The sequence below is a fragment of the Eptatretus burgeri genome, chromosome 19 (genome assembly GCF_056783735.1).
Source record: "Eptatretus burgeri isolate ZD-2024b chromosome 19, Ebu_testis_v1, whole genome shotgun sequence".
Lineage (NCBI taxonomy): Eukaryota > Metazoa > Chordata > Myxini > Myxiniformes > Myxinidae > Eptatretus > Eptatretus burgeri.
The window spans coordinates 235,659-261,533 of NC_140979.1; the positions used below are offsets into that span (position 1 = coordinate 235,659).

The following is a 25,875-nucleotide window of genomic DNA, read 5'->3' on the forward strand; positions in this document are numbered from 1 at the left end:
CTCTTGCTTCAGATGTGCTCAACATTTCACTATGGTTAAAAGTTCCACTATCAATTTACCATTCTCGAGGAGCACACTTTGCGATGTTATATATCCCCTTATTTCCAAAGATCCCCAACATTGTGTCATCCTGTACAGTGTACACATATCAGGAATCCATATATATCGTTATGCTTTCACCCTCGGCTGGATTGCATACCGCAATTAGCACACGTACCATTTTCCAAGCTGTTATGTTCAGCGCACACTACATACGCTGACAGTTATGTTCAGTGTTGGACATCTTTTGATTACCACATTCTTTGCTCTTACAGTGATTCAACTCTTCTTCTTTCGGCTGCTCCCGTTAGGGGTCGCCACAGCGGATCATCCGTGTGATCCGCATAGTGATTTGGCACAGGTTTTACGCCGGATGCCCTTCCTGACGCAACCCTGGTCGCCTCTTACGACACAGGGATATGGTACACCTATTTTAACCGGGGTATACACCGGCCCAGTATGCTGGTACTCATTTCGCCGACCTCGGAAGGATGGCAGGCTGAGTCAACCCCCTGGTGTATTAATTCAGTGGCCCAACGGGGCTTGAACTCAGGACCTTTTGGATCCCAAGCCGCTGCCCTAACCACTGCGCCAACACACCAGGCTATCTTACAGTGATTCAACCAATATTGCATAATCAGGCACCATCCATCCATCCATTTGGACCACACTCTGCAAAGCGTTTGGTGCTGCCCAAGCAGTCTCCCTGGCTATTGGACACAATCCTGGACAGGTCACCAGTCTTACACAGATCAGGTACCTATGGTCTACACTCTACACTATCCAGCTATCCCCCAAAAACACCTCATTTTACTCTTTGTTCTGGGCCTCGGAACATTCACAATAGTCCACAAGCCATCACCTAACAATCTTCTCGAGGTTCCACTCAACACATATCCTCAATATGTTACTTGGGTCTTGCACAGCTGTAATTTGGCCTTTGGCACCTCATCGCCTCTGGCAGCCAGTATCCCCAAAAGGGTGAAGATGTTTCTCCTGCAATCATCCCCTGATGTCAACCAAATCAGCAAATCATCCACATACCGTACCAGTAATGCCTCTGGCAATTTGAAATTGCGCTACTTTCCAAACAACTGACACCCATCTTTTAAATAACTTCACTATAACATCAGTATAAAAATACAACTCAAGCTCGTTAATCTTTCAATTAACAAATTCTGGCACAACATGAAAACCACAACTCCACATTCCTTGCTTTCACTGATGCAAACTGGTCTATGATGTGTTCAAAGTCAGTGTCTACACTCAGCAGAGCAAGATCACAGTCTGCCTTGACCCAAGGAGGCTCTCAAATACGAAAGTATTAGTTTTAACTTGCTGAATGATCTCACAGCTGGCGATGGAAACTGCGATGTTTAGCATTATCTGAATAGCAATGCGAAGATCAGGTTAAACGCTCTCATCTTCATACTGAACAATAAATTCGAGAAGCTCTTCAGGTCTTGATATTGTTGCGGATTCCGCGCCCGCCGGCGTGCTGACGGCCACGTAACTCGAATCGCGGCACGTCGCCCACCGGACGGACAATCCAGTCGTGACCCTCTCGGACTAACGCCGGGAACCAGTCACGGGTGGACCTTTCGGTCTCACCGCGATCAAGCCAATCAGCCCCCGCGTGGGATAGGGTTGCTCGCCGAATTCGACCTACCTAAGTACCCACGCGGAGGGCAGACCGGGCGATCGCACCTCGCCGCAGGTCGACTTTGGACACGGGCCACTTAAGCGACCCGTTCCGTACTTATCAGAATAACCAAGCGGTGTTATCGTCGACCTCGACGGTTCGATTAATTATCGGGCGTATTCAGCCCACTACCAACCCTTTACGTGAAGCAAGATGGAGATTCAATGGAGGAAAAGACGAAGCGAAGCGGGAGAACAGTTCAATACAAAAGCACATTTATTCGCGGCACACGGGAAGCACACATATTCAATTCCACCAAAAGCACACAAAAAAAAAGAAAACACAATTCCATTTACACAAAAAGCAAATATAAAAGCGAAGACACAATGCAGAGCTAATACCGACTACCGAGCACACGGCAACACTTATACAATTCTACCTCACAGACGGCGCCGACAACACATACCCAAAACCAAGGAAAAGAAATACCCTCAAGGATGAGGCGGGCCTGAGGCCGAGACCGGGTCGCGCCTACCCGTCTGGTGATGAGACGCGGAGCGGCGATGGCGCCTCACTCCGCGGGCCTCGCGGACAGTGTCTGGCAGGGGGTGGGAAAGGGGCCCCCTTGGTCGCACTATCTCAGCGCGGGGGGAAACAGGAGGGGGTTGCTGATGCTCGGGGTATAGAGGATCTTTATTATCCCTGGTGTGCGTCTCCACCTCGGCCAGGTCGCGCTGCCGGCCTCCCTCGGGCGTGCAGCTCCCTGCACGACGCGAGCACCCCCTCGTCTGCCTTCGCCGCTGCCGCCTCTCCGCCTCTGGACTCTCCGACTCTGGACTCTTCTTTGGACTCTCCCGTTGGACTCTTCTTTGGACTCTCCCGTTGGACTCTTCTTTGAACTCTCCTTTGGACTCTCCTTTGGACTCTCCTCGTTGGACTCTCCCCTTCTCCACTTCCTCTGACTGACGAACACGGTCCTTTTATCCCCCCGTAGCTTCGCATTTGACCCCCTCCCTTTGACCTTTCACCTCGCTCCCCATTGGCCCGAGAAAAAGTGGGCGTGAAGGCTTTTTGCTCCACAAATTTGCATATATCGATCGTCCTGCAGGCGGGGCCAAATCGCCCCTCGCTCACCGATTGGACGGCAAAAAGTGGGCGTGTGTCGTTTTTGATCCGTTTTTGAAGCACAAAATCCGTGATTTTGTACACGCTGTTCGACGCGCGCCCTGCACGAGTCCAACACCGGTACCCACAGCGGGGCAAGAACGGTGGCGATGCTACGGTTGCGAGGTGTGACGTGAAGGTCGTGGCGGTTGTGGTGAAGCGGTGGTTGTGGTTGTAATCATGGCGGTTGGTCCAAAATAAAGATAGTAAAAGAAAAACGGCTATCCTGAAGAGTCGCAGCACGCATAAATGACATGTATTCCCACTAGACAACGGGTTTGGACCTAACTACACATGTACTTACCGAGATACCTCACCTAAGGGACCTGAATGGTGGTTTGCGAATTTGGTAACCACAACAATATATATACATATATATATATTGTTGCGGTTTTCGCGCCCGCCGGCGTGCGAACGGCCACGTAACTCGAATCGCGGCACGTCGCCCACCGGACGGACAATCCTGTCGTGACCCTCTCGGACTAACGCCGGGAACCAGTCACGGGTGGACCTTTCGGTCTCACCGCGATCGAGCCAATCAGCCCCCGCGTGGGATAGGGTTGCTCGCCAAATTCGAACTACCTAAGTACCCACGCGGAGGGTAGACCGGGCGATCGCACCTCGCCGCAGGTCGACTTCGGACACGGGCCACTTAAGCGACCCGTTCCGTACTATCAGAATAACCGAGCGGTGTTATCGTCGACCTCGACGGTTCGATTAATTATCGGGCGTATTCAGCCCACGACCAACCCTTTACGTGAAGCAAGATGGGGATTCAATGGGGGAAAAGACGAAGCGAAGCGGGAGAACAGTTCAACAATAAAGCACATTTATTCTCGGCACACGGGAAGCACACAAATACAATTCCACCAAATGCACACAAAAAAAAGAAAACACAATTCCATTTACACAAAAAGCAAACATAAAAGTGAAAACACAGTGCAGAGCTAATACCGACTACCGAGCACACGGCAACACTTATACAATTCTACTTCACAGACGGCGCCGACAACACATACCCAAAACCAAGGAAAAGAAATACCCTCAAGAATGAGGTAGGCCTGGGGCCGAGACCGGGTCGGGCCTACCCGTCTGGTGATGAGACGCGGAGCGGCGATGGCCCCGCAACCCGCGGGCCTCGTGGACAGTGCCTGGCAGGGGTGGGAACGGGGCCCCCTTGGTCGCACTATCTCAGCGCGGGGGGAAACAGGAGGGGGTTGCTGATGCTCGGGGTATAGAGGATCTTTATTATATGCGACGAGCGTCTCCACCTCGGCCAGGTCGCGCTGTCGGCCTCCCTCGGGTGCAGCTTCCTGCACGACGCGAGCACCCCCTCGTCTGGTGTCGCCGCCTTTCCACAGTTCCGTCCCCTCCGTTCCGACTCCAACGCACACGACGAGCAGCTCCACCGCCCGCGAAGTCTTGACCCTCTGCTTCCGACTCTCCTCTTCTTGACTATCCGACCCGTTCTGCTGACTCTCTCGTTCCCGCCCGCGACTCTCTTTCTGCTGACTCTCCTCTGACTGACGAACACCGTCCTTTATCCCCCGTAACTTCGCCTTTGCCCCCCTCCCTTTGACCTTTCACCTCGCTCCCCATTGGCCCGAGAAAAAGAGTGCCTGACAGGTTTTTGATCCACAAATTTGCATATATCGATCGTTCTGGAGGCGGGGCCAAATCGCCCCTCGCTCACCGATTGGACGGCAAAAAGTGGGCGTGTGTCGTTTTTGATCCGTTTTTGAAGCAGAAAATCCGTGGTTTTGTACACGCTGTTCGACGCGCGTTCTGCATGAGTCCAACACCGGTACCCACAGCGGGGCAAGAACGGTGGCGATGCTACGGTTGTGAGGTGTGCGTGAAGGTCGTGGCGGTTGTGGTGAAGCGGTGGTTGTGGTTGTAATTGTGATGGTAATCCTGGCGGTTGGTCCAAAATAAAGATAGTAAAAGAAAAACGGCTATCCTAAAGAGTCGCAGCACGTATAAATGACATGTATTCCCACTAGACAACGGGTTTGGGCCTAACTACACATGCACTTACCGAGATACCTCACCTAAGGGACCTGAATGGTGGTTTGCGAATTTGGTAACCACAACACTACCCCTTCCCTTTTTACAGACTCGTCCCGAGTCGTCAAATTTTCGTGTGCCATCATGTGTAGTTTTCCCCTAGTACATTTTACCTACGGATCCCTGAGTGCGACATTCATGGTATTCGTGTCCCCAAAATAAATAACCTGAGGGCTGCGTAACTATCTAAACAAACTCACTCACACGGACGACTTAAATAAAATTGCCGGCGCTAAGACAAACATGCCGGGGGCGCACTCATATTTACAGTACATCTTAACCTTAACTTACAAATTTTACACTAAACCATGGCCCAGGATCATTGAACTCTGCAAAAGAAAAGCAGTTAGCAGGGAGCCAGGCTGCTCGCATGCAGTCTCTGGCTCAAACAATGCAGGTGACAGGGAACGTGGCTGGCTGCTCACACGCAGTCCAAGGCCTTCCCTTTTGAACTGAACGCAGTGAACCACAACGGTGCATGGGCCGCACAACGCAGTCTCCGTGCCAGCTCAAGTGGCACACGCAATGAGCACAACGAATGGATGCATGAACACAAACACGGTGCACGGGCCGCCACTGCAGGCCCGTGTTGTAGCTGCCAACAGGGCAGTTCTTGCAGCTTGCAAACTGTTGCCTTGCGGATCCTGGCGCACATGGCAATGAACAGGGGGTGGGGGGGCAAAGCAAAATTGAACGGGGCTGGTGAACATGGGCAGTGGGCATGGCATGGCAAAGGCAGCAGGCAAACACAGCCCGCAGAAGAAGGCCGCTGCAGGCAAACACAGCCCGCAGAAGAACTGGCCGGCACAGGCCTCGAAGAAAAACAGCCAGCAGATGAACTGGCCGGCACAGGCCTTGCAGCACACAGCTGCCGATGAAGTTGGCCGGCCTCCGCCTTGAAGCAAAACACGGCCAGCCGATGAAGTTGGCCAGCCTTTGCCGTTCAATGAAGGTTGGTGGAGGGAGTGCGGTGGTGCTGGCCACTTGGAAGGCGGGCTCGGACCTACCTACCCGTCTCCCTCCCAACCTATCGCCTTTGCCTGTCACTGTACATACCCACTCCCTTAATTTGTCAAACCCCAATTTAGCCCCAACTTATTTTTTTTTGTTGTTTTTATTTTTACTCCCCCACTATAAATCGTCCCCTAACCCCCTTTATCGTCTTTGTTCGGCTAACCTATCCTGTCACCTAGCCTACTCCCAACCCCTACGTTCCCTTCCCGGAGGGGAACAAGGGAGAGCTAACGTCCTGTGTCGAGGCCCAACTCAAGCCTCAGAATGGCCTCCCCAGAGTTCGGCGATCTATAACCCAAGTGGGTCCAGCGGCCCACAACGAGAGCGAGGGGATGGATGGTGCGGAGGGGTACATCTCCTAATCTACCCTATCCATTTAACTGTTAAACTACCCCGGGGCTTTCAACAAGCGCCTCTCGCTTAAACTATTGGTTCTAACAACCCAGATTCCCGTCGCCTGTGTTGGTGTCCTTACAATTTCGGGCCTCGCCCCCCAATTTTCTCTCCGTGCCCTCACACGGTCTCCTGGCTGGGACACGTGGCTCTCTCTGGCAGGCACGACCCTCTGCCGAATCTCCCGCTATGGCACCCCCGGGCACTACACTGCCTCCGAGCCTACCAGCTCCCTAACACCGGGGAGTGCCCCCCATGGCACCTCCCCTGAAACGCACACGTGGCAGGCCGGCCTCCCGGGCCCCTTTCCGAGGGTCACCCGTGCCCACAACACTGCCCACGCAGCTAATGGCGCCCCCGCACCAAGCAGGCGCACCCGTGCCCACTACTCTATCCCGGCCCCCCATGGGCCCATGGCCTACTGCGGCCGACTAGCCTGGTGCCCGGGGTACCCACTCAGCGATACTCACCTTTCGCAGCCACGCTCCCAAGCCCGTCAACAGGGCTCCTGCACCCCTCCAAATGGGTCTCGAGCCTACTTTCCCACCAACAACAAAACGACCTCCATTTTTCAATTTGACTAACCCAGCTAACTCACTTTATACTGACCCCGGGGTCCCTTGGGCGGGAGTCACTCCTCCCCCCAATCACTCATCGCACCATGCATTCCCCATTCACTCCATTCACACAGACCTGCTGGCCTCACTCACTCACCAAGCACATGCTTCCAATTCACTCACCAACAACTCTTCAACACACACACCACTGCTGAACTCTGCCATCCTTCTATCTGCATCCCCTAACTAACTCGTGCTCCCACGTCATCCCTTACACTAGTAGCACGTTCCTTTTAACACTACGTCGCTAAACTACACCCCCTCTACACATCCACAAGTCTGTCACTGTCTCCAAATAAATCATTTTATTTCCCCACCTAAATCTGGCTACAATCCCTCTAACTAATCCATTCCACGGACTCCATGAGGACTTACCCCTGCCCCATGAAGTCGGTCTAACTAAGCTAACCCTTCCCCCTAACTAGTTTTCATCCTGTGCCCAGGTAAGGGGGTCTTTCACCCCTTTCCCAGGAATCCTGTACACCCGAAAGTGAGGCTTGCTTTTTCTTTTTTTTTTCCATGCGCAGCACCTGCGCGGCAACTCAGAGCTCGCGCACTTTGCACCTGCCCGTGACGTCATGCAGCTGCACGTGTTCCTCGTCCCTCCTTGGACGCTACCATCCGGCAGAGATACCCCTCCTGCCGGATTCCAACCACACGTGCAGCCATGACGTCACCGTGCGCATAAAAAAAACACAAGCCCCACGTTTCGAGGGGTTCCCCACGCGAACACATGTGCTTTGCCCGTTGGAGCTTAACACACACGATCGCGTGGAGAACCCGTCCGGTCCAAATCCATTTACCTGCCTAAACTTTGTCCGTCCGCGGGATCGGCAAATCCACCGCGTGCGTTTCCGGACCGGGACTTCACTCTCGCAAGCGAGCACGTGGTGGTCTCGTGCGTTGCACAGCACGAACCGCGTGCTCACTGCTGGGTGAACCCGGCACGGTCCTCGAAACAACTACAGCCGCTACTCGGCTTTCGTTTCTCCCATGTCGCCGTCGTCGCCTCCATTCCACACACGCATACCTGCGTGTTACGACGCACACAGTCCACACCATCACATTCACACCGGGAGACGCGGCTGCGTGCTCCCGCATGCCAACCGACATCTCCCTCTCATACCGCTCTCTCACACACACGGTCTCCCTGGCACACAGCGACCTTGCACACGGCCGTTCACTCACGCGTGCCTCACTACTCACACAAACCATACTACTCACACGTGGTGCTCCATTCACTCGCGCGGGGGCACTCACCCGCGGTGCCTCACCCACACACGCGAGGGCACTCAACCGCTGTGCCTCATCCACACACCGTGCCTCACTCATACACGCGGGGGCACTCACACACGCGGTCTCTTCCACACAACGTCCCTCACTCATACACGCGGGGGCACTCAACCGCGGTGCCTCATCCACACACGCGGGGGCACTCACCCGCGGTTCCTCACTCATACTGGCCGTTTCACTCACACACACGGCCTCTTCCACACACGGATCCTCATCCACACACGGTGCCTCATCCAAACACGGCGTGCTGGGAAGCACGTACTCTGGCACCATCGCCACCACACCACTCACACACGGGGTCGCTTCCACACACGGGGACGCACTCACACCTTGCACCACACACACAGGGACAACCACACTGGGGATTCGTGTCCCCACAAGGGTCTCCGGGGCCTCTACACCCCCCAAGCTCTCCGTGCACCCGTCCACAGCACTCGTCCCCTCAACCTCGCAAAGCACGACCGAACTCACCTGGTCGTGACTCGCCTCAAGGGGGCATACTCCCTCCCCTCGTTCCTGGAGGAGGCCATCCAGGTGCTCGCACTGGGTCTCTACCCAGTCCGCCAGCTCACCCCCATTGTCCTCCACTACCTCCGTGTGTGCGTGCGCGTCACTTACCCCGTCTTCATCGTGTAGTCTTCCCTCTATCGTTCCCATCTCCCGTGTCTCTGCCAACTCTTCACCCTTTACCTCCCTTGTCTCAACTATTATTTCTGTTGTCGTCACCTCGTGTCTCGTCTCACACGTTTTGGTCTCCCCATTTAATTTTTCCCTTTCGGTCATCGTCACGACCCTCGCCCAACACGTTCCACGAATTATTTTTTCACCCGCCTCCACCGCGGGCCTGTCAGCCGTTGCACCCCCACCCAGCTCGTTTGCTCCCACACGTGGAGTCGCCATTTTTATCTCCCCGGTCACGGCCTTCATGCCCGCCTGCAGGCTTCGGCCCATGTTCTGCGTCTCACCCCGCAGCTTTTTCATTTCTTCCTTCATTTGCTGTGTATTCGCATCCATCGTCGTTTTCACTTCATTTGTATTTGTATCCATCGTCGTTTTCACTTCATTTGTATTTGTATCCATCTTTTCGTTCATTTGTTCGTTCATGCCTTTCATTTCGTTTTTCATATTCGCCTCCATCTTTTCGATCATTTGTTTGTTCATGCCTTTCATTTCGTTTTTCATTTCATTTGTCATTGCCGCATTCATTTGTGCCAGCATGGTGAATAGCTGGGCCATGTCGGATGCACTCAAGTGAGCCGTTTCGGCAGGGGTTGGGGAAGGGTCTTGGTGGAGAGGGGGGGGAGGTGTCATACACCGCGGCCGCTGCCGCACCCACCTCGGGTCCTGGGTTCAGTTGGGCGAGTCCGTGTTCCTGCACAATCAACATTTCCTGCTCGGGGATTCCATCCTGGACCATGGATCCTACACATTCTACATCCATTTCTAATACCCCCGGCTCCCGCTCGCCTTGAGACGCCATCTTGCTTCTCGTGAAGGGTTAATTTGCTCGCTCGTAATTTGGAGGGAATCGGGGGTCGCTTCTCTCACCCCTGGACCGATTCCCGTGAATTTAGCCGGAGACAGGAGAGCCCGTTTTCCTGTTCTCCGATACCAGTGCCGCGAGGAGGGCGATGAATTTGTATCGCACGACCTGACACCAGTGTTGCGGTTTTCGCGCCCGCCGGCGTGCGAACGGCCACGTAACTCGAATCGCGGCACGTCGCCCACCGGACGGACAATCCCGTCGTGACCCTCTCGGACTAACGCCGGGAACCAGTCACGGGTGGACCTTTCGGTCTCACCGCGATCGAGCCAATCAGCCCCCGCGTGGGATAGGGTTGCTCGCCAAATTCGAACTACCTAAGTACCCACGCGGAGGGTAGACCGGGCGATCGCACCTCGCCGCAGGTCGACTTCGGACACGGGCCACTTAAGCGACCCGTTCCGTACTATCAGAATAACCGAGCGGTGTTATCGTCGACCTCGACGGTTCGATTAATTATCGGGCGTATTCAGCCCACGACCAACCCTTTACGTGAAGCAAGATGGGGATTCAATGGGGGAAAAGACGAAGCGAAGCGGGAGAACAGTTCAACAATAAAGCACATTTATTCTCGGCACACGGGAAGCACACAAATACAATTCCACCAAATGCACACAAAAAAAGAAAACACAATTCCATTTACACAAAAAGCAAACATAAAAGTGAAAACACAGTGCAGAGCTAATACCGACTACCGAGCACACGGCAACACTTATACAATTCTACTTCACAGACGGCGCCGACAACACATACCCAAAACCAAGGAAAAGAAATACCCTCAAGAATGAGGTCGGCCTGGGACCGAGACCGGGTCGGGCCTACCCGTCTGGTGATGAGACGCGGAGCGGCGATGGCCCCGCAACCCGCGGGCCTCGTGGACAGTGCCTGGCAGGGGGGTGGGAACGGGGCCCCCTTGGTCGCACTATCTCAGCGCGGGGGGAAACAGGAGGGGGTTGCTGATGCTCGGGGTATAGAGGATCTTTATTATATGCGACGAGCGTCTCCACCTCGGCCAGGTCGCGCTGTCGGCCTCCCTCGGGTGCAGCTTCCTGCACGACGCGAGCACCCCCTCGTCTGGTGTCGCCGCCTTTCCACAGCTCCGTCCCCTCCGTTCCGACTCCAACGCACACGACGAGCAGCTCCACCGCCCGCGAAGTCTTGACCCTCTGCTTCCGACTCTCCTCTTCTTGACTCTCCGACCCGTTCTGCTGACTCTCTCGTTCCCGCCCGCGACTCTCTTTCTGCTGACTCTCCTCTGACTGACGAACACCGTCCTTTTATCCCCCCGTAACTTCGCCTTTGACCCCCTCCCTTTGACCTTTCACCTCGCTCCCCATTGGCCCGAGAAAAAGTGGGCGTGAAGGCTTTTTGATCCACAAATTTGCATATATCGATCGTTCTGGAGGCGGGGCCAAATCGCCCCTCGCTCACCGATTGGACGGCAAAAAGTGGGCGTGTGTCGTTTTTGATCCGTTTTTGAAGCAGAAAATCCGTGGTTTTGTACACGCTGTTCGACGCGCGTTCTGCATGAGTCCAACACCGGTACCCACAGCGGGGCAAGAACGGTGGCGATGCTACGGTTGTGAGGTGTGCGTGAAGGTCGTGGCGGTTGTGGTGAAGCGGTGGTTGTGGTTGTAATTGTGATGGTAATCCTGGCGGTTGGTCCAAAATAAAGATAGTAAAAGAAAAACGGCTATCCTAAAGAGTCGCAGCACGTATAAATGACATGTATTCCCACTAGACAACGGGTTTGGGCCTAACTACACATGCACTTACCGAGATACCTCACCTAAGGGACCTGAATGGTGGTTTGCGAATTTGGTAACCACAACAATATATATATATATATATGTATAAATATATATATATATATATATATATATATATATATATATATATATATATATATATATATATATATATATATATACATATATACACATATATATATATATATATATATATATATATATATGTATATATATATATATATATATATATATATATATATATATATATATATATATATATATATATATATACATATATACATATATATATATACATATATGTATATATATATATATATATATATATATATATATATATATATATATATATATCGGGGTCGAAGAGAGTCTGCAGGGCTGTGGGAGGGGGGGGGGGTATGTGTTGCAATAATGCATTTTGTAGTTAGTTTTGTGTTTCAATGTCTTTGCAGGTAAAGAAATGAAAATCATTTCTTTTACCAACTCTGCTCAGTTCGACACAGAAGATCATTTCAATCAGAAAATGCCTTGTTGTCGGGACAATCACAAATCGAGCAGCGTCTCTTCCAAGAACCACAAGAGTTGTTTAAAGGCGATCAAGCAAATCCAAGGAAACGAGAAACCCTTCAAGCGTTCCGTGTGTAACAAGACTTTTAGTACTTCATCAAATTTACATCGTCATGCAAGATTACATTCTGGGGAGAACCCCTTCAAATATTCCATGTACTCGAAGACAGTTGCTGATTCATCATCTTTACGTCGACATGAACGAACACATTCCCGGGAAAAACACAAATGTTCTGTTTTCCCCAAGGCATTTGTTTCTTCATCATCTTTACATCGACATGATCGACTACATTCTGGGGTTAAACCCAACAAGTGTTCTGTTTGCCCCAAGGCATTTGCTGCTTCATCAACTTTATGTCAACCTGAACGAGTACATTCCGGTGTTAAACCCTACACGTGTTCTGTTTGCCCCAAGGCATTTGCTGCTTCATCATCTTTACATCGACATGATCGACTACATTCTGGGGTTAAACCCTTCAAGTGTTCTGTTTGCCCCAAGGCATTTGCTGCTTCATCAACTTTACATCAACATGAACGAGTACATTCCAGGGATAAACCCTTCAAGTGCTCTGTTTGTAACAAGGCATTTACTCAATCATCATCTTTACAAACACATGAACGAGTACATTCCAGGGATAAACCCTTTAAGTGCTCTGTTTGTAACAAGGCATTTACTCAATCATCATCTTTACAAACACATGAACGAGTACATTCCGGGGTTAAACCCTACAAGTGTTCTGTTTGCCCCAAGGCATTTACTGCTTCATCATCTTTACATCGACATGATCGACTACATTCTGGGGTTAAACCCTACAAGTGTTCTGTTTGCCCTAAGGCATTTGCTGCTTCATCAACTTTACATCAACATGAACGAGTACATTCCGGGGATAAACCCTACAAGTGTTCTGCTTGTAACAAGGCATTTACTCAATCATCATCTTTACAAACACATGAACGAGTACATTCCGGGGATAAACCCTACAGATGTTCTTTTTGCCCCAAGGCATTTTCTGATTCATCAACTTTACATCGACACGATCGAGTACATTCCGGGGGTAAACCCAACAAGTGTTCTGTTTGTAATAAGGCATTTGTTTCTTCATCAAAATTTTCTCGTCATCAAAAAATTCATTCGAAGATTCAACAGAGGCGCGAGGACCCAGCTACTCCGATGTGAATTCCGTGTTATCAGGGAAATGACCAAGTACCTGTGTCAAGATCGAGTGATATCCACACTGATTGAGATCTAGTTCTGTCCACACCGATCTTTGTGAGAGAAGGTGGCTTGGAGAGAGTGGAGAGTGGCTTGGAACCATGGACTCCTTTAGAGAAGGACTGGAACCTCACGATCTCGGGGTTTGTCTCTTGAGTCTGAAGGATTAACTTGAGTCCGGGGCTAAGTGATGTGGTCCGGGGCTAAGCTTACTATATAACTCAAAGTGATGAAGTTTCAAAATGGGCTTCTGGCATTGATGTGCAAAAATGATGGTATTCAGACCCCTAAAATGGACACATTTTCCCTCATATCTTGACCAATGTAGTAGCTACAAGAATGAGTTAACACTTTCTAGATTTAGAAGGAGTTCCTCTATCATTTTAAAAAATTTAATGGAGTTGCCTATTAAAATAAAAAAAAATTATGCGGGAAAAACAATCATTTTACACGGCCGAACGCACGAGTGATTTTTCCATTTACCGGAGTCTGTTAAATGGGGTTCGGAATGATATAGGAAGCTGAAATTTTGCGTGCCACTTCGAACATACATGTAGTACATCGTGTGCAAAGCACAAGCCTCTAGGTGATGAAGTTTCAAAATGAGCCTCTGGCATGGATGTGCAAAAATAATGCTATTCAGACCACTAAAATGGACACATTTCCCCTCATATCTTGACCAACATAGCAGCTACAAGAATGAGTGAACACTTTCTCGATTCAGAAAGAGGTCCTCTATCATGTGTTAAAATTTCATTGAGCTGCCTCTTACAATACAAAAATTATGCGGGGAAAACAATCATTTTACCCAGCCTGTCAAATTGTTACGAATCTGGAAACCATTCGCATTCACACATACAGTTGACCCAAAGTTTAGTTATTTCGTTAAGTACAGTATATGTGGATAGTTAGAATCTCTCCCATATATCGAATGGGTTAATTTCATGTGTGCGCTGTGGGTTTCTTTTATAGTCAGGTTTTTTTACATCTTTAAATCGCACAACGCCAACAAACCCCCTCACTTCACTCCTCCCACTCTGCAGGTGAACAAGCGCTTCACCCGCCCAGCTTTCACTTCACACCACGGCGCCATAACGCACGTGTTTCTGACTACGGACGTGGGCGGAGCCCCCCTCGCCTCAGAGCCGACTCCGCCCCAGCAAGATGGAATGTTGCTCTCGTCTAAACGGGGGTGAGATCGCCTCAGCTCCGACTCCGCCCCATCATAGAAGAATGTCTCCCCTCTCGACACTGGGGAAGACAACAAAACAGCCTTTCTCGGGGGAGGAGCACTGAGACGCCGTCATGTCCTCTCTCCTACAATCGCGGCTGGCCACCATGACACCGAAAATGCCCCATCCAATCCAGAGGCGAGTTACAGGAGAACAGATCCCTCCACCCCGCATCGGAGGTGGGGGGGGGGGATAAAGGGGATCGAGAGTCGTTCAGACGGGTCTTTTGTTAGGTGTTGGTTCATTGGAGGTCGTTCCTTGTTTCTGGTCTGCTGGGCTCTCCTGGTCGTCGGTCATCATCCGTGGCTGGCCGGGTCGTTCGTTGGATCGTGGCTGCGCTTGTTGGATTCTGGTTCTTGGGTTTGAGTCCCACCCTGGTGGGTTGTGTTGGAACGCTCAAGCTGGGATCCCCGTTCCCATCCACGGACTCTGAGCTCCACAAGTACGAGTCGGTAAAACTGCACGAGGCGGCCAGGTACCCGACCAGAGTCTAACCCCCAGCTTGCCTAACCTCCACGGCTGGAGGGTCCAATAAAGGCCAGCCGGCTCCATTTCTTTTTGGGTGTGTGTGTCCGTCTGTGGCCAGTCTTAGAAGTAAAACTGTTAAGTGTTTGTCATTGTACATTTGCCTACATCTATATTCATGATTAAGTCTGCTCTGTGTTTCCCTCCCTATTACCTTGTAAATAAATATCTGTTAAATGTTCCAATTCGTTGTCTGTGCTTTCTTTCATTGACCCAGTATAGTTCAGGCTTGAGAATTAGGGAGGCTGATTAAATTGTTATTTGGGCCGGCACGGCTTTGGTAATTCCCGCTCGCTTACGCCGGATCCAAGTCTGAAACAGCGACTCGGTTCGAACAAAGCCGGCCGAGGGTGTGGCTTCCCCGGTAGCGAGACCACGTGGCTAATTAGGTAAATTGGAATCAGACAAAAAGACCCTAACCGCGCGGTCAAAATATTGGCGTCCACGGTCCATTAAGCGACCCGTCGACTTCGGAGTTATCTGGAGTGACGACCTTCAATTCCGGATGTTCGGAGGGGAGACGGGCCAACTGCTCCATCTCGCGGTTGTTCCTCACCCACGAACCCGGCACCCCAACAATTAGTGTCAGGAGTGGGATTCGGACCCCTCCGCTCCCATCGAGAAATTAATGGGACTCGGATTAGGGGTGTGCGAAGCAACCTCCCTGTTCCCTCCAAATTAAGAGCATTCAAATTTATTCTCAGGACGAGCCATGGCGGGCCAAGATGGGCTGGAGCAGGTGGGTTGAGACCTAAGCTTAGGGGAATCCATGGTACAGGACGACACCTCCAAGCAAGAAGACGCCCCCCCCGCTATAGGGCCCAGAGGTTATAATGGGCGTGGGAGGGGCGGCGTATGACCTCCCCCCCCCCTCCATCAAATTTCCCCCTCGATCCCTGCCAGTTCCGCACACCATCATGTCAGATCGGCTCCACTGAGTCAATTTGACTTGAGCCAGTTGGTGGAAATACGAACGAACATGCAAAACCAACAGAGGGGTGATATGCAACGAAAGGATGCAAATATGCAAAGAATGGAAAGCCGAATGGATGCGAATATGCAAGCATGGAGGAGTAATGTGCAAGCTTCCAAAACTGCATGGATGCGACCACAGGCACTGAAAGGCGAAATGCGGACCATTGTCCGGAATGTTACAGATGGGACCAGTACACTACGTGGGGAAATGACCGAGTCAAGGGGGAGTGTAACGGCTGTTCGGACCGCGATGTAGACGGGCAAGTTCGAGGGGACGAGTGACGCCGTAATATTTAAGGCAGAAACCTGTGAACTCAGGCAGGTAGAGACGGAGAACCAGGAATTAGAAGAGGTAGATGAAGGGTCCAAAATTAAAGAGGAACACACACAAGTAGAGCCAGGAGGGGACATTGAGTTTGAGCGGGTGGAATGTGTCAAGACCCAATGCGAGGGTAGGATGAGCCTCCCACAGGAACGAGGGGAGAGGGTATGCTCCCTCGAAGCAGATTGAATTGAAAAAAAAAAAACTTTTTCATGAAGAAATCTTTGCGGCTTGTTCCAAGTCAAAGCCAAAAAACATGTAGGCCAAAAAACATGGCGGCTTCAGACCTCAGTGATGTTACCCAGGAAACGCTTTTAGACCCCAGACAGCGAGGTGGCTGAGGATACGCCTGATGAAGGATATAATTTATGAAGGCCGTTAATTATCTTCAAAAGGGGTGTTTTAATTAACCCAAACACCCAGTTTTCACTCTTACACATCCTTGGAGTTTTCTTCATGTGCATGCAAAGTTTCAGGCTGCTCGGTTTCATGGTTTTGGAGTTATGGAGGAGAAACATTGACACACACACACACACACACACACACACACACACACACACACACACACACACACTCATTGCCTTTGATTGGTATAGACAGCTGTGTCGGAGTGGCAACCCGTCCAGGATCGTAACTTCAGCCAAGAAACTGTTTCAGCAGAACCGACGCTCTCTGCAGAGCAAGGTGACTGAATGAATGAAGAGGAGACAGTGTTGAAAGAAATTGCAAATGAATGAAACATTCCAAACTATATTGTATAAGAACTCTCATCAGATGTTGCACACAAACACTTGTAAATTGTCCATAATTAGTGATTTTGCCAAGTTTACCCCATTGATTGAAAAATTACCAGTGGTGTTCAGTATTATTTAATTCTGATGGGGTAACCTTGAAACATTCGGCCATTTCCAGGCCCTGCTGCTCCTTGGGTCACCGAGGGTCATTGGGGGCTCCAATAAATTAAATAAAATTGTCCATTGTGAGATGACAATAAATCAATCAGATCGTTCACAATCTTCGTCAACGATCAACAAAAGCAAGGAAAAGTGACAACATGACTCATCGATCATAGTTATGGCTGTGTAAATTCGCAGAACACCATAAAGGTTCCTTAGATCAGTTATGACGCTAAGTTTATGTGCAGATAGGTCCCCCATCGTTGTTTAAAGGGAATTCTTCATGTTTCACCGGGCTGCGACTGTTTGAGATCGGGTTTTTCTTTATCTATCGTTATTTTGAGCCACCATTGCAATAAACCTCCACACAAACAACCGCCACCACCAACTACTCTACAACGCCAACCACACTCACACCACCTCCACAACAATCACCACCATCTTCGCCACTACGCCCGCTTACGAACGCCATCCTTCACGGACCACGGTAAGACGCTTTCCGCGTCGGAAACCGTCCGAGAAGGATTGGCAGGACAAAAGCTCCTGCGAGCCTGTGGGGTTTTTTCCCGCCTATTTTCCCCGCGCTTGGTGTGAAAGGAAGGGGGCAGGGCAGCTCATTGCCGATTGGTGGATGCACGGCGTGAGGCGGTCGGAGTGAGGGAACGCCTCTTTTCGGGAGGCTTCAAGAAGGGAGGCGGAGCCGAAAACGGGGTGGGGCGAAGGGCAGAGCCCCGCGCGAAAAAAGGGCGGACCGCACGCGGAGCTCTCTCCTGGTTCTTCTGGCTTCTGGTGCTTTCTTGGTTTAATGCTTCGTCTTGGTCCATGAGCTCTCGTTGCTTGAGCTCTCTGTCTCCCTCTCTCAGACCTGCGCTCGTGGTCCGGCGAGCGGCCTGTTGGTGGAGACGCGGACGGGAGGCCTGTGGTCGACCTGCGTGTCTGGAAGAGGAGAGTGCTGGAGAGAGTTCACCGGCCACGAAAGGGAGGTCCTTTCTTTTCCTTTTATTTTTGTATGCATGGTGTGGCGTCGTCTGCCAAGTTGAACTGCTTAAGTGTCTGTGCTTGTAAATAAATCCTTGCTTATTCGGTGGTATTGCTTTTTATTGCATTTCTTTGGCTGTACATACGTACGTGCATGAATTCTTTGCCTTGCCTGTACATATTGCATGACTGCCCTTGCGTGTGTGTGTAAATAATAAATGTGCTTGTTGAACTGTTCCCCATTCGGTGCGTCCTTTCCCTGTTTGAAAGTGCCATCTTACTTCGTGGAATAATTGGTAGTGGGGTTTGAACACCCGAGTAAAGAAGAATCACTGAACCGTCGAGGTCGGCGATAAAACCGCTCGGTTATCCCTGTAGCACGGAACGAACCGCTTAAGCGGTTCATGTCCTAAGCCGACCTGCGGTGTGGTGCAACCCCTCGGTAGGTTACCCGCGCGGGTTTTTAGGTATATCGACATTCGGCGATTCACCCTATTTCGCGCGGGAAGAATGCGGAAAGGGTTGTGGTGAGGTTAAACCCCCACCCGTGACTGGCTCCTGGTGGTTGTTCCAAGGAGGGTCACGACTGAATTGTCCGATCGGTGGGCGACGCGGTCACGATTGGAGTTATGTGGCCGATCGCACGCCGGCAGGCGCGAATTCGTAACAATATTGTTACGGTTGTGGAAATTCACAGATCACCATTCAGGTTCCCCGAAGATCAGTTATGTCAATAAGTGTGTGTTCCAGGTTAGATTTCCCCACTGATGTATAACGGGCATTGTTTGTGTGCCGGCTGTGAACCGTTGAGGTAGTGTTCTTTTCTGTCTTTTATTTTAAACAATCATCTCCTCACCATCTTCTCCACAACCGCCATCATCCCCTCACCATCTTCTCCACAACCGCCATCATCTCACCATCTTCTCCACAACCGCCATCATCTCCTCACCATCTTCACCACAACCGCGTGAAGCCGGTGATTCCAAACACGTCCGCGTTTGATGGCAAGATCGGATCAAAACGTCAAAAGGGGCGGAGCCATCCGGGGGTGAAGGGTCGAACGTGAAGAAGCGAAGCCCCAGGGACTATAAAGGGCCACGTTCGCTCGCCGTTAATCAGAACGAGTTGGAGCACGAGTGGGAGCTGGAGAGAGGCGCTGGTGTGGTGGAGTCGGGAAGAACGCTTGGAAAGAGCGCTTGGAGAGAGTGTTCGTGTTCGCGCTGTGCTGGTGTGGTGGAGTCGGGAAGAGAGCTGGAGAGTTCGGAGGTTGGAGTGTGGGCAGAGACATCGAGGGTCGCCGAACCAGGACCCAGCGAGTCACCAAGAGGGTGGCAGGTAGCCCGCTCGGTCTCTCGGAGCCCCTTCGGTCATCCTGGCTCCGAGCAATTATAAAGGCTCACGAGCCCGGTTCTTCCTTTCTTTCTTGGGTTTTGCATGAAAGTCTGTGGCGCCTTGTCCATAAGTAACAAACTGATTAAGTACATGTACATCATAAATAGACATCGGCTGTAGGTTTTTGCTCGTGTCTTGTCCCCATCCCCTCATTCACTGCTTACGTGCCTGCATTGAAAATAAATACCCCCGTTGTTTCAATGTTCACCTGCTCGTTGCGTCCCTTCCTCCATTGACTGCCATAATTGCGTTCGGGATATTAGCTGGCTGATTATAAGCTGATAAAACGTACATCTGGTCCGACGGGGCTTGGCGATATAAAACCGCTCGGCAATCGCAAACGGAACGAGCTGCTTAAGCGGCTCGTTTTCGTGCAGGTCCCGTCGAGGTAGAAACTCCCGGCATTTCTGTCCGCATGAATAATTAGGTACATCGACAATTCGGCGATCGACCCTGCAGCGCGTGGACAGAAGAGTTGGCTGGTTTATGGTGTGTTAAAAGCACACGAGCTGGGTTTCGGCGTTGATCCGGAAGTTGTGATGAGATTGCCACGTTTGGTGGGCGCGTGCGGCCGCAATTGAGCTAAAGGCGGTCGTCCGCACGCCGGAGTGGCGAAAATCTACAACAATATGTTAGGATGATGTAAGATACAAAAACCTTGATGAGGAATTTTATAGATAAAAAAAATCATGGGACTTTGAAAATAAATAATTCCATGGCCGTGAATCAAACCCGGGCCTCGGCGGTGAATGCACCCAAACCTTACCACTACCAGGGAAGCTGATTCTGTATAAAGCGTCATCAATGTTAGTAAAATGGAGTATCGCACATGTTTGTAAACGTACGTTGAGAGAAAATTGACGACGTCATTCTTTCAAAAACAACAACACGATCACAAAACTTTACTGGAAGCTTGAACCCTCCGTCGCGTTCGACGGGACACATTGACCCGGCAGAGTTTTGTTTTCTTGCAACTTTTTGAATAAAAATGTTTTTTGGTTTGATCTTTCACACATGCACCAGATAAAGGGGTTCACACATTCCTGTGTGTTTGTTTAATTTTTTTTCGGGATTGTCATTAAAAATTTAATGTGAAAAAACCACATTAATGCAGTCGTGGGTGAGATGGACCTGAGTATTCATTACCTTCGCAAACTTTGTTGCGAAGGTTATGTTTTGATCTGTCTGGTTTCGCCCGGGTCGCCGAGGTTGCCTCACACATCGCCGTCCATGACCTTAACGGTGGCCAACGTCCCTCGGCACACACGCTTCAGATGACCTAACTTTGTGACAACGTAAACACACGGTGCTTTTAAACGGGCACACACGGCGCAGGTGTCGACCTCCGCATCCCAAACACGTCTGCGGGATCACCTCTCCGCTCGTGCGGCCACGCGGCGACGTCTGGCCCCGACCCGCACCGAAGGTCGTGCGTGCGTCCCGGGGCGCTCGCGACACCGCGTGGGTCCCCGGGCCATCCGCCATGCCGCGGCCGGTGGTGGCCCGAACATCTCCGAGAGTCTGCTCGACAGCTGAAGCAGTGTCGGCCGCCGAGGTAAATGTAATGGCTTCACCCTTCAGCCGTAGAACCGCCGAAACCATTTTCGCATCTCAGCCACGAAATCAGCGACGCGCTCCTTTGTACCTTTCGCAAAGCGATCGAACTGGTATCGAGCCAGCTGTAATGACTTCTCCGGCGCCATGCGTGCTTTCATCTTCTGCACAATGTCCCGAAACGACAGCCCGTCATCACTGGGCTTGTCTGGCGCCACCAAATCACTCAGTAATCGATAATGTTCCGCTGATAGCAAGGCAAGCAAGATTGACTTCTGTTTGCTCTCGTCGACCACATCATTCGCGTGGAAATAGCACCCCAACTGTTCTGAAAACAATTCGAAGTCGTCTACGACGAAAACGGGCACCTGTCCGTGCGCCGTGACTCGTCGATCACATCCTCGTCGCCAAATGTGGTGTCTGAGGTGCAGCGGAACATGGAGAGCGAGAGCGTAGCAGTAACTCCGCTTTATTGCCCGTCCGGATGTACATCAACGCCACCCCTAGCGGGCGAGTTATGATACACGAAAACCCAATCACGTGATACAGCACAGCTTTGTATTTCTTAATTTATTTGTGAATATGTGTGTTTGTTTATTTGTTTGTTATTCGCATAACTCCAAAAGTATTGAACTGAATCGCAGCAAATTTGGTGGGATGATTGGTTATTATCCGAGGACCATTTGATTAGATTTTGGGAGCGATTGGGTCAAAGGTCAAGGTCAAGGTCATGAAAAGGTGAAAATCGTCTTTTCACCATAGCGCGGTCAATTTGTATCCAATTTGTATGCAACTAATGCCAAAATGTTCAGAATTCAATGCCCCATCTTTTGATATGTGACATGACACAATGACGTAATAACCCTTATTAGCGGTTGGGAGTCAAAGGTCAGGGGGGGTCACGACTGCAAAATGTGCGGTTTTCGTCATAACACGGTCAATTCTTATCCGATTTGCATGAAACCAACACCAAAATGTTGACTGTTCTGTTTCCCACACTCCAATACCAATTACAAAATGAAGAGTACAAAGGTCAAGGTCGAGGTTATGAAAAGGTCAAAATCGTCATTTTGCCATAGTGCAGTCAATTTTTATCTCATTTGCATGCAACCAATGCCAAAATATTGTGAATTCAATGCCCAATCTTGTGATATACGATATGACACAGGAAATTTAATGTTTTTAAGCCATCATAACACAAATGAGATGGCAGATGTGGTATGGGATTAAATACCCTCACAATCAACGGTTTCTGGGGGGGTGCGGGGGGCAAAATGTAGCCTTGGCGAAGGTATGCGCTCTACTGAGTGCCCGTTCTAGTTTAACCTCTATTTCGCTCGAACAAAACACTTTTACACATGACCTTTCAAGTATATTTAGAACAAAGTGTGATGCATATTCCGATGGTCTCCAGGCAGCTGTCTCCGCAGACACCATCACCAGTGCCACTGTCTCCGCAGACACCATCAGACCGGACATGGCAAGGGGGAGGAGCCTCCATGACGTTTCTCGTTATTTGCTCCGTCAAGGCACGTGACGAAATATCGGAAGTCGTTTTTATTGTTGTTGTTGTTGTTGTTGTTGTTGTTGTTGTAATCAACATTGAGATCTTTTTCGACTTTCTGTGATGAATCTTTCATCCGCGACATGATCCTGCAAAATAATCTTAATCCTGAAACAATTATAATATTGTATTATTAATGATAATAGTTTTTAAATGATTCTTTGGAAGGAAAAAGACTTTTTGACAGAAACAAAGGAATATTTACATCGTTCTCATATTACATGTATATGTTGGGAAAATCACATGACCAGGCTGGGAATCGAACACGGGTTTTTCAGTAAACCCTTGTATTGTTGTGCCATGTTCTCACGCATCCATGTTCTATTGTTCGTTCACACTCCCATTGTTCTCATCATTCCACGTGAACATTGAACGATCTCTACGTGTCGTTGTGCTTACTCTTCTCACCAAGGATTGTTCAACATGTTGACAGACGAATGGTCTCCGGACAAGGTCCCAGAGGAGACGGTCCAAGACAGAAAGACCACCGACCTGCCTGTGGTGAAAGAGTGAGAGACCCAAAGACTAGGCCTCATCGCGGGAGTTTACACAATCCCGAGGTTGGGATCGTGAGATGACAACACCGTGAGGGGATACAAGAAGATATCAATCAATCATCCGGTTTATTTAATATAAATCTCACGTCACGTCGTGTGTACAAGGTTTGGGGTCACAATCGCTCCGAATCCAAAGGTCATTCCGAATCTAAACTTCTGGTCCGGGTTTTGTGACTCGCCCGCTGTTTTGGCGCCACATGCTCCTCCCTCGCGCTCCCATCTTCCACCATTTTGTGTGTGGACACTGATCGTGCGGAGTCCTCGACGGACGGGCGTGGGGACGGCGGAACGCGATGTTGGGTGGTTCGTTTGTCCGAGACATAATAAGGGGGTTTACGTCCTCGAGGAGGGGAGTGGTGAGCGAGCACGGATTTCTCTGTTATGGAGGTCGAGGCTCAGGGAGCGGGTGCATCGCCGATCAAAGGGAATCGGACCTTGGACGCAGCTGTGATAGAGGGGAAGGGTACTCGAGGTACCCCCTGAGACCCGGGATCCTCCATTTGAATAACCAGCGAGCAACATGGACACGTTGCTGACCGCAGCACAATTGCTCCACCGTCAGGAGTGGAAACGTCCACCCGGTGAGTAGGGAGGGGGGAGGGGGAGCTTGGGACGGGATATCACCGGCGGTATGACGTCATGACCGTGTCGGGGGAATCCCTGCTTATCCCACCTCTTCACACATGGTTGTTACCTCCACCACCCAGGTTGGACGGACTTTATGCTTCCATCCATGTCTCTGTCTGTGAACAGGATATCTTAAGAAGTTGCGGATTGATTTGGTGGACAGGTTAGGTGTGTGACAAGGACAAATTTATTCGATCCGAATCCGACACGATAATTATTTATTTAATACTAGGCGAAACCCCATCACAGACGGATTCCGTTCATTCAACCACCCTCACCAGCTCACCCACACTCGAGGGACATGGACTGGACAGGGCGTGCTTGCCCCCGCCTACTCATCCCCCACCCCTATCCCATTCCCCCCTGCCTCCCACCCCCTGCATTCAATTTGCTTACCCCCGCCCAAAAGTTTAATTACCTCGGCCCTGCCCCCCCATCTCTTGATTCCCTGCCCCACTTGCTCCCGGGCCCCCGCCACTCTGTCCACCCCCTCATACTCAACCCCGCCTAATCCACCCCAGCCCCCGCCCAATCATCCCCCGCCCCATTTCCCCCCGTCTCCCGCTTTCAATTTGCTTACCCCCACCCAAAAATTTGCTGACCTTGCCCCCGCCTATTCACTCCCTGCCCCCGTCTCTTCATCCCCTGCCCCCGCCTCTTCACTCCTCGCCCCCGTCTCAACGAAAAGTGTTTATTCTGCTTCAGAGTTGAAAGTTCACTATTGCCACTATGTGCGATGCACTCTTTCAGGTACGAAGTTTCTTTCAGTCCAGGTCACAGTACCGAGAAACATGTGACACGACCGCGAGGAGGAGCACAAAATTGGTCCTTCCGTATTAATACATATATATATATATATATATATATATATATATATATATATATATATATATATATATATATATATATATATATATACATATATATATATATATATAATAGATCATAAGTGATTCTTCCAATAGAGGAGAAGCTCTTAGTTGGTGGAGAACTTGATCCTTGATGTCTTGAGACATTTCATCGATCCTTCCTTTGATGGTATCGTTTGATAGAGAGATTTGGGAAAGCTTGTTTGCGCTATCCTTCCCCAGAACGAGATCTGCTGCACACAGTACACTTGGTTTTATGAGAGTCTCTCCGATGTTATGGATCTTTTTGGCCCTTTGTAATCAACATGGCGATCTCACAGGAAGCCTCAACAACCTTTGAAGTCTGTTGCCAAAATGCTCCACTGCTGTCCATCTTGGCTTGCTTCAAGGACTGCCTTTTTGTTTCAAAGAATGCCTTGGGTTTGGCACCTGGAGAAGGATGCGTTGTCTTGAAGTGGAGTTCCAAGCGTGTGGGCCGCACGACATCATTGTTCAGTCTTGTGGCATATGACCCACTGGCAGACCTGTTGGTCACCCTTTTGGAGGGACACAAATTCAAATCGAATATATTCTCCAAGAAAATCCCGCTTTTTTCACTCATTGCGAATTATTTGGTTTCAAATGGGCACTGCAAATCTGTGAAGAAAAAAATTAATTTTAACATTAAATTTAAATAAATGTTAAATTTTAAAATTAATTTTAAAAACCGAAAATGGAAGGCTGAGTTGCGAATAGAAAACGAAAATTATTACAGGTGATACTTTTTTTTTAGTGGGTGGAGCTGGTAACCTTCGCAACCATTAATTTTTTGATTTTCAAATGGTTTCTGGTCACTGTCACATAAATAGACAATCACAGGTGAGATAGGTCCATTGAAGGTCTGTTGTCTGGTCCTGCCAGATGAGATATGTGACTTGCTTCAGGTACCATGTCAATCTGTTTAATGGTCAGGTACCAAGGGGTGACGCTGCTCTCAGTGCCCGGCAAGGTCTTTGCCCTGATAATTCTTTATAGGGTTCGCCACCATCTGGTTGAGCACCAGCATCCAGAGCAGTCAGGCTTT

General features: G+C 50.1%; 1 protein-coding gene and 1 pseudogene across 4 annotated transcripts in view; both read left to right on the forward strand.

Annotated features, from left to right (window-relative positions):
• Positions 1 to 19,426, forward strand: part of LOC147008336 (uncharacterized) — a 29,899-nt gene extending 10,473 nt beyond the window's left edge. Inside the window, exon 2 of one of the 3 annotated variants that reach the window (XR_015053398.1) lies at positions 18,135 to 19,426. Coding sequence is in view for 1 of the 3 variants with exons in the window: in XM_085864698.1 (XP_085720824.1) it covers positions 11,994 to 13,285 (1,292 nt within the window). In the remaining 2 variants the exon portion in view is untranslated. Of the gene's footprint in view, positions 1 to 654; positions 2,155 to 11,993; positions 15,514 to 18,134 lie in introns of those variants that run through there. The other 2 variants (XR_015053399.1, XM_085864698.1) reach the window with 2 other exon arrangements.
• A 1,299-nt stretch (positions 19,427 to 20,725) lies between these two features.
• Positions 20,726 to 25,875, forward strand: part of LOC147008337 (uncharacterized) — an 88,007-nt pseudogene continuing 82,857 nt past the window's right edge. Inside the window, exon 1 of the transcript XR_015053397.1 lies at positions 20,726 to 23,897. The product of XR_015053397.1 is annotated as an uncharacterized LOC147008337 (transcript). The remainder of the gene's footprint in view (positions 23,898 to 25,875) is intronic.